This window comes from Muntiacus reevesi, chromosome 1, assembly GCF_963930625.1.
Source record: "Muntiacus reevesi chromosome 1, mMunRee1.1, whole genome shotgun sequence".
In the NCBI taxonomy this organism is placed as follows: Eukaryota; Metazoa; Chordata; class Mammalia; order Artiodactyla; family Cervidae; genus Muntiacus; species Muntiacus reevesi.
Window position 1 is genome coordinate 58,007,642 of NC_089249.1, and position 12,318 is coordinate 58,019,959.

At 58.8% G+C, this 12,318-nt stretch overlaps 1 protein-coding gene across 1 annotated transcript; it reads right to left on the reverse strand.

Moving 5' to 3' along the window:
* Positions 1-250: 250 nt before the first annotated feature.
* Positions 251-12,020, reverse strand: PNPLA5 (patatin like phospholipase domain containing 5). The gene is made up of 11 exons (XM_065938088.1): positions 11,828-12,020; positions 11,012-11,244; positions 8,821-8,886; positions 8,352-8,561; positions 7,065-7,125; positions 5,779-5,964; positions 3,775-3,907; positions 949-1,065; positions 795-858; positions 606-700; positions 251-335 (listed from the first exon to the last, which is right to left on the reverse strand). Exons 1-11 carry the CDS (start codon positions 12,018-12,020, stop codon positions 251-253), a joined length of 1,443 nt encoding a protein of 480 aa, XP_065794160.1.
* Positions 12,021-12,318: the final 298 nt, after the last annotated feature.

The window sequence follows — 12,318 nt, forward strand, 5'->3', positions numbered from 1 at the left end:
TAACATTCTGCTCAGGGGGTCTCTTCTCACTCCTGGGGGCCACCTGCCCACGTGGCCTGTGACAAGAGTCTCTGTCCTCTCCACCCTCCACGTGGCTGACAATTCCAGTGCCCACCCTGGGCTAGGGGTCTGACTCTGAGCTCCGGGAGATGGGTCAGGACTCAAGGACTGGGGCAGGTGTGGGCACGGGACAAGGGCCACGATGCGAGGCAGGGGAGGCCAATCACTGGGCTGGGCTGGCACGGTCCCCTCAGGCCTGATGGGTGGGTCTGGGCTCCTTGGCCAGGTCCTTGGGAGGAGTGGCTTTAGGCTGGAGGGGGCTGGTGGCAAGCAGGCTGCGGAAGAAGCAGAAGCCAGCAAAGGCAAATTTTCAGAGCCTAGGATTGGATGAAGCCCTGGGTTGCTCTTCTCCCAAATTCTACAATAAACCCTTATCCTGGCCAAGCGGGGATAGCAGGAAGGTTCCAGGGTAGCCGCTGCCTGGGAACACGGTGCCGACTTCCTTGTTTAACAAATGGTGCCGGGTGGGTGTAAGGGGCGGGGTGAGAGGGGGGAAAGCTGGGGTCTCCAGTGAGGAGGGAGGGCAGGTTGGGGAGACCCCACACCAGGCCCGGGGGACGTCTGGAAGGATGGCAGGAGGACTGGTGGGGATCTGGCAGGGCAGAGAGACCCACTCATGCCCTGTGACCTCAGGCCGTCCCTGGGGATGAAGGGGGCAGGGTGACCCCCCCCCCCAAGACTGATGAATGTGACTGGCCAGCTCCTGCCTGGAGGCCACCATGGGTCTGGCTCACAGCAGGGACCAAGCACGTGTTCCGGGGCTGCACGAATGGGTGGATGGGGACACAGATGATGCGACTGCCCGCCCAGGGTCCGGGGAGCCAGCGAGCACCTCCCCTCCCCCAGCGCGGCCACCTGCCCTGCCCTAGGCCCGTCTGCCCGTCTCACCCGACCAACCTAAGGAGCTGGTCCTTCGTCCTGGAATAGACCTCGAGGGCCAAGCTCCTCAGCAAGCCTTGCATCCACCACAAGTCGGCCGGCACATCCGGCAGCCACGCCACCAACCTGGAGAAGAGGCAGCAGCAGCAGCCCTGGTCTGTGCCTAGCCGGGCGTGCAGCCTAGCAGAGCCCACCCTCCCCCACGGGGCCGGAGCAGAGCTAGGGTCCCCCGCACCCAAGCACCAGGGCTAAAGGAAGGAGGAAGCGGGATATGGAGCTCCAGCTGCATTGACTGCACTGCATAGCAGGTCGGCACCTGCAGAGGCACCAGGGGGCGGGGAATGATCCCCACAGACATGAACTTGATGGAGACCACCAGGCCCTCGGGGTCATCAACTCCAAAGGGCACAAGTGGGAAGCCCTGGGGTGGAAAGGCCAGGGCTTTGAAGTCAGGCTGGCTTGCGCTGCAGCCCTGCTGCCCTGTTCATCTTCTGTGTGGTCTCAGCAGGCCAGGGAATCTTTGGGGGCTTCAGTTTCTCTCCAAGCAAGTGAGGACCATCACCTCACCGCCTCCGTGTTTCTGTCCCACCCCCTCCCTGAACAGCCACTGCCCTCTACCCTTCACACCCCTTCATCCACACTCCTTTAGGCTGCCGGTGGCTTCCTAAACACATCTGACCTCCTGCCCAGCACCCTCCTGGGGCTCCCCATGTAGACCACACAGGATCAGCAGAGGGCAGCATCACCCAACTACAGCTGAGAGGACGCCTGGCCAGGCACTTTCTGAGACTCAGACAGCCCACCGGGTGTACTGCGACAAGCCAAACATGAATTGAACCGTTCCCTCCCTTGTTTCTGGACCTTCTGCCCCTATCATTGTAACCTATATGTTGAGTATGTGCATGCTCAGTCGCTCAACTTTGTCTAACTGTTTTCGACCCCATGGACAGTAGCTTGCCAGGCTCCTCTGTCCATGAGGTTTTCCAGGCAAGAATACTGGAGCAGATTGCCATTTCCTGCTTCAGGAGATCTTCCTGACCCAGGGATCGAACCTGCATCTCCGGCATTGCAGGTGGATTCTTTATCGTCTGAGCCACCAGCGACGCCCCAAACTTAAAGTTATGTTCTGCCCCATGGTGTTTTTTGAGGGTTTTGTTGTTGCTGTTTAGTTGCTAAGTTGTGTACGATTCTTTTGGGACCCCATGGACTGTATCCTGCCAGGCTCCTTTGTCCATGGGATCTTTCAGGCAAGAATACTAGAGTGGGTTGCCATTTCATTTTCCAGGTCTCCTCCTGACCCAGGGATCAAACTCACTTCTCCCTGCATTAGCAGGCAGATTCTTTACAACTGAGTCACCAGAGAAGCCTCAAAACATCACCCTGCTTTGGCCAGTAACCGAACCCGGACCTCCCACATGGCAGGCGAGAATTCTACCACTGAATCACCAATGCTGTGATTGAGCATGTAGGTTACAGAGAAGACCCCTGTGGTCTGGGCAAGTGGCTCCATCAATACTCTTACAATGATCTTCTTTTTGTAACTGAAATGGCTAGAACTTGCATTTATCTTTTTTGATTTCAACTTGTGGTTGCAGTCTAAAAGCTCCACATAAGGAAAAGTCCACATCAACAGAAAGCTGTCTCCCAGCTTTGGGTCACCAGCAGTTCAGACAGCAGGGCTAACCCAGTCATGGACTCTGCATAGAGCAAGACAGAAACACATGACTCGCTGTCACAGACCTTCTTCCGGGGACTGGGGAATTTTTAAAAAAATACAGATCAATACATGACACTTTCCTGCTAGAATCCTCTTTGGCCTTCCTGTAACCATTAGGATAAAGACCACACCCCTCACCTGGCCACAGACCCCTGTGTGTTTAGCCCCTGCCGGCTTCCTCGACTCCATCTTTTACACACTCCAGATTTTGGCTTCAGCCACACTAGCCTCCCTTTCTGCTCCTCAGACGAGCTTTACTCCCTCTGCTTTCTGCCCCAGGACCTTTGCACATGCTGCTCCATCCTTCTTGGCCTAGCGGACTCTTACTCATCCTTCAGATTATAGCTCCAAAGTTATCTCCTCTAAACAGCCTTTCCTGATCACATAACCTATCTTGTGAGTTGCCCCAGTTCCCAGCCACTGTACACCTCTCCTAGGAATCCATAGCCACTGCTGATCTCTCTAGGTATCCGTAGGCACAGCTGGATCACACAGATAAATATGTGATGATCGGTGGGCTGTGATCTCCAAAAGGTCAGAGCTGGGTCTCAGTCAGTCCTGCCCCCTGGCCCCCAGCCAAGGCTTGACCCTTGATGGACCCTCAGTAACTATTGGTGGAATGAATGAACAAACAACAGGGATTGATCCATTAACCAGCAAAGTTAGACGGTTAGTGAGGGCCTAGTCTGCTAGTCTGCTCTAGAAAGGCCTCATTTTACAGAAGAGGAATCTGGGGCCCAGAGAGGTCAAGATACCTGGCCTGGGCCACACAGTTAATCTGAGGCAGACCAACCCCTAGAGCCACGCTCAGAAAGAACTCATTCCCTCTGAGGCTCTGACAGGTGGAACAATGGACCAAAGGTCCTAGAGATGGGAGGGTCCAGGCTGACCACGAGATCCCATTTCCAGGGGACTAAAGTCGCAGCTGTCACCCAACCACCCCATCAGTCCCGTCTCCCAGAGGAGACCAAGACTCCTGAGGGCCTGCAGCCGCGTCAGGCGGTGTGGGGACACCAGCCCTGCTCTGCCCCCCGCCCCAGTGTGCCAGCTGCCCTCCCTGCCACAGGCACCGGTCTCAACAGGTCAGACCCTTCCCAGGACCCCTGGCCATGCCTCACCTTCTGCTCCGGAAATAGACGTACTCAAAGGGCAGCGTGCAAGGCAGCAGCAGGTACGTCAGCGCCCGCCCGGGCCCCGAGCGGCAGAAGGAGGCCCAGGCTCTGGGGTCCCGCATGCAGGCTTTCTTCAGTGCTACGAGAGAGGCCACGGTTGCCCCCCCAGCCCCTCCAGCCGCCCCCTCAAGGTCACCCTTAGGGAAGACAGCCCGAGCCCCTCTCCACCTCCCATGGCCCACAGAGGACACCCCCACTCCCAGCCAGTCTGCAGGGGAAGCAGCTGCTTTGATGGAGCCCCGCCCAGGCTCCCTCGTTAGTCCTGAAATGGCAGAGTGTGCCCCTTTCACAGATGAGTGAACTGAGGCTCAGAACGGAGCAGTGACTCAGCCAAGCCCATTGCCAGGAAGTGGTGGGGCCAGGGTGGAACCTGTTGGGCTCCCTGCACTCCTCCCACCTCTCCTGCCCCTCTGGAAAGTCTGCTGTGGCCCCTGGGGGGACAAGTGCCCACCACACCTCCTTCCCATAACATCGGTGCTATAGATGACAGCAGCTGTGACCACACGACCACTTCCTAAGCCCCCAGCCCCTTAACTGATCAGAGTGCAAGGGCCCAGCATCCTGGCTGGGAGACAGCCAGAACCCAGATCCTGACCTCCAGACTATGGCTTGGCCAGGCACACACCACCAGCCTCAACTCCAGGTTCCTGCAAAACACAGTCCCAAGACCTGGCTCCCTGTAACCTGCCGTGTGGCCCAGGATGGGTCCCATCCTGTCCCTGAACCAGGTCACTGCCTCTGAAAAATGGGATACGGGTAGAATCCCCATCAGCAGAGGCGGCCAGGATTAGGAGATACTGTAAAGGCCTTCAGAGGCGCTCTCTGGTGCCCCCTTGTGGGCCACTGCCGGGGTTCCAGAGCCCCAGGCTTGGACCTCAGGGGCTCAGCCCAGATGCAGACCTGCGTCTTTGTGCCTGTGTGGTCTTCCATGCAGAAAGAGGGGCTCGCCTCATTTCCTCACCCACCCCCTTGCCCCTACTCTGGCCTTGACCACCATCACCTCTCCTCCCAGCTTCCCACCTCTTCAGCCTGTCTCCTCTCAGCTAGGTTCAGTCAACACTGGGACCCAGAGTTCAGAGCAACCGTGAACCCTGAAAGTGAGGGGTCGCCCCTACCCCAGCAGCTCCCAGTCTTCTTTCCTCCTGCAGCTTTTGAGGCCATCTGCCCCACCCTCCAATCCTCCCCAAGCTGATCGCTGCTGACCCACCTCTCCCTCAGCTACAGGGGCCCCCTCCGCTCCCCACCAACCCCAGGACATTTGCACAGGCCACACCCACTGCCTGGATGCTCATCTGGCCCCTCTTTTGCTTGGCCAACCCCTCCATTCACACCTCACTGAGATGCTGTCCAGACTCCCACTCCCACGGCCACGACATGTTTGGGGCCTTTGTGACATTTAGGTCACCGAGCAGGAGGGCTGACTAATTGTTTTGCCAGCTGGGTGACCTTGGGCAGGTCACTTAAGCTCTCTGTGCTATGGTTTCCTCAACTGTCCAGGGGGGACCATTCAGTACCATCCTCAGAGTATTTGGGGCAGGGGATAAAATGAGTCCATCTCCACCTGGAAAGCCTGTGTGTGCCTCTCCTTTGCCCCTCGGCACCTTCTGCCCTTCCCTGGGCAGTGGGCAAAGACCCAGCTTTCTCAGGCACAGACTTGGGTTCGAATCCCCCAGTTGTAGGTCCTGAGACCTTGGTGAGTCCCTTCCCTTCTCTGAGCTTCAGTTTCCTCATCAGCGAAATAGGTGATGAAAAACACTCGCGCCCACTCGGGTTGTGGTGAGGAGTGAAGGGGACAAGGTGTAAGAGGCCCTGGGCATCATGCCTGGCACGCCTGAGTCCTCTCCTCTTGCAGACCACGAGCACCTTCAAGGCGGGGTCCCCGGCCCGAGCCGCCCCCCCACGTGCAGGGCACCTGGAAGGTGAGCCCGGATGGGACGAGAGGGGCAGTACCAGCCTCCAGCTCCGGGGAGAGCTGCTCAAAGTCGGGCACGTCCTTGACCAGCACGTTGGGCACCGCCCAGCTGAGCGACAGGCCCTCCTCCTGGCCTCCGTCGTGGGCAGCGCCTGGGGCCCCGTCAGCTGTGGCTGGGGGCTCCTTAGACACCAAGCCCCACAGCACTGGCTCCTTGGTGAGTCCTGGGTGAGGGGAGAGGGGGGACACCACGGGTCAGCACAGCTGGAGCCGCCCGGCGACACTGACCTGCCCAGCGGTCCTCGGCGCCTGAAGCCAGCTCTGGGGATGCAGGATGGGCGGACCCTCGGCGGGTCCTGAATGACTTCGCCCTGCGCTCCCTGGCCCAGCTCTGTCTGCCGTCTGATTCCTGTGCACTTTCTAGGGGTTCACAGGCCCCAGGCCCAGAAGACCCAGCCTAAGACTCGGATCCTGGGGTCACCACCGCCAGCTCCGTGATCTAACAGCTCGGTACGTGGCTTCCTTCCCTAGAAAACGGGGAGGGGAGGGAATTAAGACCTGCTGTGTGTGGTTGTTCGAATGCAATGAATACACAAGGCTCGAGCCCAGGTCGGAGCTTTCTATGTCTGAACATGTTATGTGCTCAGTGAGTGCTTCCTGCTGCCGAGGGCTTGGGGCCATACAGTGGGGGTCAAGGGTCATGGGCTCTGGAGCCAGACGGTCTGAGTTCAAGTCTCAGCTCTACCATGTTGAAGAGCACGGCCCTGTGGGATGACAGCAAGCTCTCCAGCTAAGGAGACCTCTCTGACCCGCCCAGTGCTCCATCTCACACACACACACTCCTATGGCCCCACTGAGGTATGCACCCTCGAAGTGTCAAGTTCTGTGCCTTTGCTCTTGCCCTTCTTCTCCCTGCCTAGAGTGCCCTCTTCCTTCCCATTGTCAGTATTTCTGTAGCCTTCATGACTAGTTAAAACCCAGCTTATCATTCACCACCTCCAGGAAGTCCTCGTTGCCCACCCCACCCACCAGACTGGGTCAGGTGCCCCCGCTGGGCTCCCATGACCCTGAGCATCCCTCCATTATCCCAGGGGAATATCCCTCTCTTGATCTGTCCCCCTCGCACCAGGCAGTGGGCAGCTGGAGACTAGGAGACATGTGCGATTCCTCCCTGGGTCCCCAGCATGCGGCACAGAGCAGACGCTGAGGAAGAGAATGAATGAGCCAAGGTCCCTGAGAACTCAAATAGCTGAGAGGCGGGATCTACCTGGCACTCACATGGGGGGGGGGCGATGCCCAGCTCCTGTGGGGCGCCACCACCTACCGCGTCTCTCCAGGAACCTCAGGGCATCCAGGTAGCCTTGTCTGCAGCTGTCGGCCACTACCTGCCAACACACGGGTGAAGCTGGGGTGCAGCAGGCCTGCGCCGCCCCTCGAGCCAGTAGCCACAGGCCAGAGACTCATCTTCAACTGGATCCCAGGGCAGCCTGGGCTTCCCGAGACCCCCTCTCAGCAGGGCTCGAGGACCCCGAGGGTCCCTGGCCAGCACTGAATGGGGAGGGTCCCAGGACCTCAGGGGGGAGGCATCTTCTCCAGCAACTCCCTCCCGACAGCTTCATTCACCTTCCCACTCTGAGACACCCTGGGGGCTGGGGGCTTTTGCTCCAGACTCTCCTTTTCTGGCCGCAGTTTCCCCCTCTGGAAAATGGGATCATAAGGCCTGGCCAGGGATGTCTGAGCCCTACAGATCAATACACGGCAGTGCCCCTTGCCCTTGGGTGTTCATGGCCAGGACCACCCTGAGATGGCCAAGTCTCTCAATCAGAGCCCTACCAGGAGCAGAGAGTCACCTGCAGGCCTCACCTTCCTCAGCTGTAAAATCAGGGTGAGATTTTCTGTCCACTCCATGGGTGTAGGGAGGATCAGCTTAAATGAACAGGACTTTGTTTCATGAATTACAAAATACTACACAACCATAAAAGAAGTGGAGGACTAGCGGAGGGCCAGAGTGTGACTGGCATGAAGGAGCTTGTTAGGATGACAAACGGTTGTCAAATCACCCACGTCCCAGATATTCCCAAAGAGCAAAGAGCAGGAAACGGGGGTCTATTGTCCACCTTATTCTGTGCCTGTACCTTGCTGCCATACAGAGGGTCAGTCTGGCCACAGTCTAGGGCAGCCGTTAAGACTGATCATGGGTTCGGGCTAGCTGAGGATCTGAAGTCTGGCTTTGCTGTTTCCAGGCTGTGTGACTTTGAAGAAGTTGCTTACCCTCTCTGAGCCTCGGTGTCCTTCCTTGAGGAATGGAGATGACCGCAGTACCTTGTCACCGAGCCTAACCCTGAATAGCACCCGCAGAGGCCTGGCTTAAACCCCAGTTCAGCAGAAGTGGCCTTGGGGTGCTGCCCCGACATGAAGCATGAGTCAGGACACATCGGGAGCCCAGGCTGCGTTCAAGGGCTTGACCGTGAGACTCGGGACACCCACCCTAACTGCCCCGAGCTTGTGGGGAGGGCTCCCGGGCACAGAGTCTGACTCACGGGGCACTAGCTCACAGCCAAGCCTCTAACACCTTCAAGGCTGGTCACGGGGAGTGGGGGGGCAGACCTACCTCGGGGCTGCAGGGGATGAGGGAGGTGATGCCCAGGAAGAAGTTCTCGGTGGAGATCTGGAAGCTGGCGTTGAAGGCATTCAGCTCGTGTATGCTAGCCGAGCTGCTCTGGGGACAGATGTCCACCGTCCCGTGGAAGGGCGACACAGTGATGGCGGAGGGCGAGTCCGCGAAGGGCAGGTTGTTGCTTAGAGCGCCGTCAATGTAGCGCTGCAATTCAGGGGGCCTGGCTGCCCTGGGGGTGCTCTCCGCCCACACGGCCACGAAGCCACCCCCGGAAACTGGCTGCAGCAGGTCACCTCCAGCTACCCTGAACCACTATGCCAGCCCCTAACCCGGGCTGCTCTGAGCACTCGTGGGACCAGGGTGGGGGGTGGCTGACACACCCAGGAGCCCTGGTTCCTCCACCCACACACCTCTCGGTAGGGCTGGGGCAGACTGGGTCACCGAGCCCCCGAAGTGCACTCACCTTCCCTCTGAACATGGGAGGAATCGTCCCACAGTAGAAAGGGAAGTACAGGGAGCAGACCAAGGCCTGGGGAGATAAGCCAGTGATAACACAATTGTTTACGCTCCCGGAGTTCAGAACCCGCTCTGGGCATGTGGTCTAACCCAGAACAGCCCACACCGCTGTCAGGAGAGCCGTGTCCAGGGAGCGGAGGTATCACCTCGTCCCAGCCTAGTTCTCAGAGTTAAGAAGGGGTTTGAGGGTTTGGTGCTTAGGGCTCAGCGCTTCCACTGCAGGGGCCAGGGTTCAATCCCTGGTCAGGGATCTAAAATCCCGCAGGCTGTGGAGTGCAGCCAAAAAACAGAAACATAGGAGGCGATTTGAACAGGAGTTCATCGTGACACCTGCCCTCCTCTTCCTGCTCGGTCCCTTGCTCACTCAGGACTGTTGCTGGGACTTTTCCCTCAAGGATAGGCAGACACCGAGTACCATTTCTCCTTTATCCAACTGCCAGGAATTCTCCACCGAGAATCTAGGTATGTCTCCTAAAGTGTGTTCCCTGGACCAGGGGTCATCCTACCAGAGGCACCTTTGACAAGAAACCCTGATTCTCTCCCCATTTGGAAAACACTGTCTACCCCTCCCAGTAGAGGCTCTGACAAGTCCTGCAGTGAAAAAGATGCTTGACAGAGACCCTGATACAAGTGACGCTTGGGGGCTGGAGAAGTCTCCGTTGGCGGGAGGGCGACTGTCCTGTGCATTGCAGGATATTTAACAACATTCTCAGCTTGTACCCTGTAGCTGTCAGTAATTTGTGCTCGCAAGCACGCGTACACACACACACACACACACACACACACAAACTCACATAGAGCTGTCACAGCCAAAAATGTCTCCAATGTTGCTAAATGTCTCCAGGTGGGAAAATCACCCTTAGTTGAAAGCCGCTGACCTAGGGCTTACCAGACTCATCGATCATAGAACCCTGTCTCTTGGGACTCGACTTCTGGAACCATCCCCCCAACCCTTTCTGGGAGATGCAGAACCCATCCCACCTCTGACAGGGTAGAGGTGCAGCTGAGAGCTTTGTTCCCATGGATTCGTCATCAGAGCACCAGCGGCTGTTTTCTGAGCACCTGCTGAGTGCCAGGCCCTGTGCTACATGCCATCCAGGCCCGGATCTGGGACACTCATACTACGTGCCATCCAGGCCCGGATCTGGGACACTCATTGGAGTCCCAGGAGCCCATGGACTTGAACTCGCAGCAAAGGACTGGCGCCTCTCTTGCACACACTGGGCTTCCCGCCTGCCAATGCGGGAGACACGGAGACTCAGGTTTGACCCCTAGGTCAGGAAGATCCCATCGAGGAGGGCATGGCAACCCACTCCAGTGTTCCCTCCTGGAGAATCCCATGGACAGAGGAGCCTGGTGAGCTACAGTCCATGGGGTCGCAAAGAGTTGGACACGATTGGAGTGACTTAGCACAGCACTGCATACACCGGTCAGCACCCAGAGACGGTCCCTGTGTGGGGCGATGGGTCACCATGGTGAAGAGGATTCTGTTGCAGGGACCCGGTTGCAAGGCTGAGCAGAGCTGTGCCCGACCCTTCTCTGAGCTCCCCGGGGACCCTGCCCCTCCTTGATTCTGGGGCTCCCTGCTGTATCCCCCGATTTTATTCCAACACTGGATTGTTTCTTATTTCCTTACATGAGCTTGTGGCCATTATCTGTACCCTCACAGGTTTGAATAGGAGCCCCCAGAAGACAAGGATTTTTGTCTGTGTCATTCTGCTGTCCCCACTTGGGGTGGCAACTGGCACATAACAGAGAATCGATGCTTCCCTGCTGCATCAAAAAGCACCTTGAGGACCAGGTTGGGGTGGACAGGCACCCCCCCTCCAGGAAGAGCAGACCCAGGGGGGCCCTGACTGAAGAAGCCTGAGTTGGCCCCTCTACCCCAGCCATACCCTCCGTGTACAGCTGAGAGGCCTCTGAACAGCAGGCTCGGGAGCCATACTCGCGTGGCCGCCCCCCTGTGCAACTCAACTCCCCCGTTAGTAAACAAAATGAGGTCTATCTCCTGCTTGATCTGCGCCCCCTTCCCAGGGCCCCAGAGCAGAGTCTGCTCTGGAAGGCGCCTGCAGGTCACTGGGGTAGGAGATCGCGCTCACGCACCTGCTGCCAGGCCCTGCGTCCTGCCCCCTGCTCACCTCGATGACCTCATCGCGGGTGGTGAAGTCGGTGACGATGACGTTCTCGCCGTCGGGCCAGTGGGTCAGTGAGATGCCCAGCCGCTGGGAGGCCAGGATGTGAACGTCGGCGGGCAGACAGTCTTGCAGTTCCTGCCTGATGGTCTCAATGGGCGTGAAGGCAGGGTGGAAGATGCCCAGGCTCAGCTGCTCCACTTGCTTGACCATGGCCATAAGGCGGGAGCAGCAGAAGTCTGCGGGGTGGGGGAGGGAGGGGGTCCTCAGCCCCTGACCTCCCTCCCGGGTGCCATGGGAATGAATGGTCTCCCCCCTCCACTCCAGCTCAGAATTTGCGTCCAGCGCTGCTTCCAAACGCTCTGTGCAGGGGGCTTCCCTGGTGGTCCAGTGGCTAAGACTCTGGGCTCCCAAAGCAGGGGGCCTGGGTTCCATCCCTGGTCAGGGATCCCTAGATCCCACATGCTGCAAGTGAAAGATCCTGCGTGCCACAACTAAGGGACGAGGCACAGCCAAATAAATAAATATCAAAATAAATAAATAAATGCTCTGTGCAGTCTCTTGACCTTGGGAACAGTCTTCCAGCCTCTAAACCTCAGATCTATCCTCTGGAAAATGGGGAGCCGGTGGTCTCACGTCCTTGGGGTTCTCAAAAGGATTAAGTGGGAACGGGCTGGCTGTAGGGAGCGCAGGGCACCGCGCCAGGCTCCCTGAGACACCCCTCTCCGAGCCCACCCTCGCGGGTTGGAATCAGCGTCGCCTCGGGCAGGCAAGCCGATGCTCCCCGCGCTCCTGGTCCACGCAGTCAGTCGCCGGACTCACCGACAGACAAGCCGCTGACGACGCTGACGGCTACGAGCGCCCCGGACGAGGAGCCGTAGAAGCGGCTGGCGCCGCGGAGGAGGCGCGGGGCGCGCTGCCTCAGGCAGTGGACCACCCCCACGTGGTAGAGGCCCAGGAAACCCGCTCCCGCGAAGGACAGGCTCCAGCTGCCCTCCTTCTCGAAGCAGCTCATGGCGACGGGGCCGGACCCAGGGATGCGGCCGGAACAGGGTGGGCAGCGGGCGATCGCTGGCGGACGGGGCAGAGAGGGGGTGCTCCAGCGGGAAGCTTCACTGGTTGAGGGCAAACTTGGACTTGAGGTGAAGCTCAGACGGGAGCCCAAGCCCCGCCCCCGGGCTGCATCACCCGCCCCACCAGCCAATGAGGTCCCTCGAGCCGAGACCCCGCCCCCCATCCCCATCCCCATCCCCATCCCCATCCCCATCCCTGGGTGTGCACCAGGTGTGCCCTGGAAGCGTCAGCAGGGCGTG

What these genes read in the sequence shown, in the direction of transcription:
- PNPLA5 (XM_065938088.1), bottom strand. Translation starts at nt 12,020, where the DNA reads ATGAGCTGCTTCGAGAAGGAGGGCAGCTGGAGCCTGTCCTTCGCGGGA. An exon ending in CTCCCATGTTCAGAGGGAAG is followed by an intron (nt 8,562 to 8,820) that starts GTGAGTGCACTT and finishes CCTGAATTGCAG; the next exon opens with CGCTACATTGACGGCGCTCT. An exon ending in GAGGTTCCTGGAGAGACGCG is followed by an intron (nt 5,965 to 7,064) that starts GTAGGTGGTGGC and finishes CCCCTCACCCAG; the next exon opens with GACTCACCAAGGAGCCAGTG.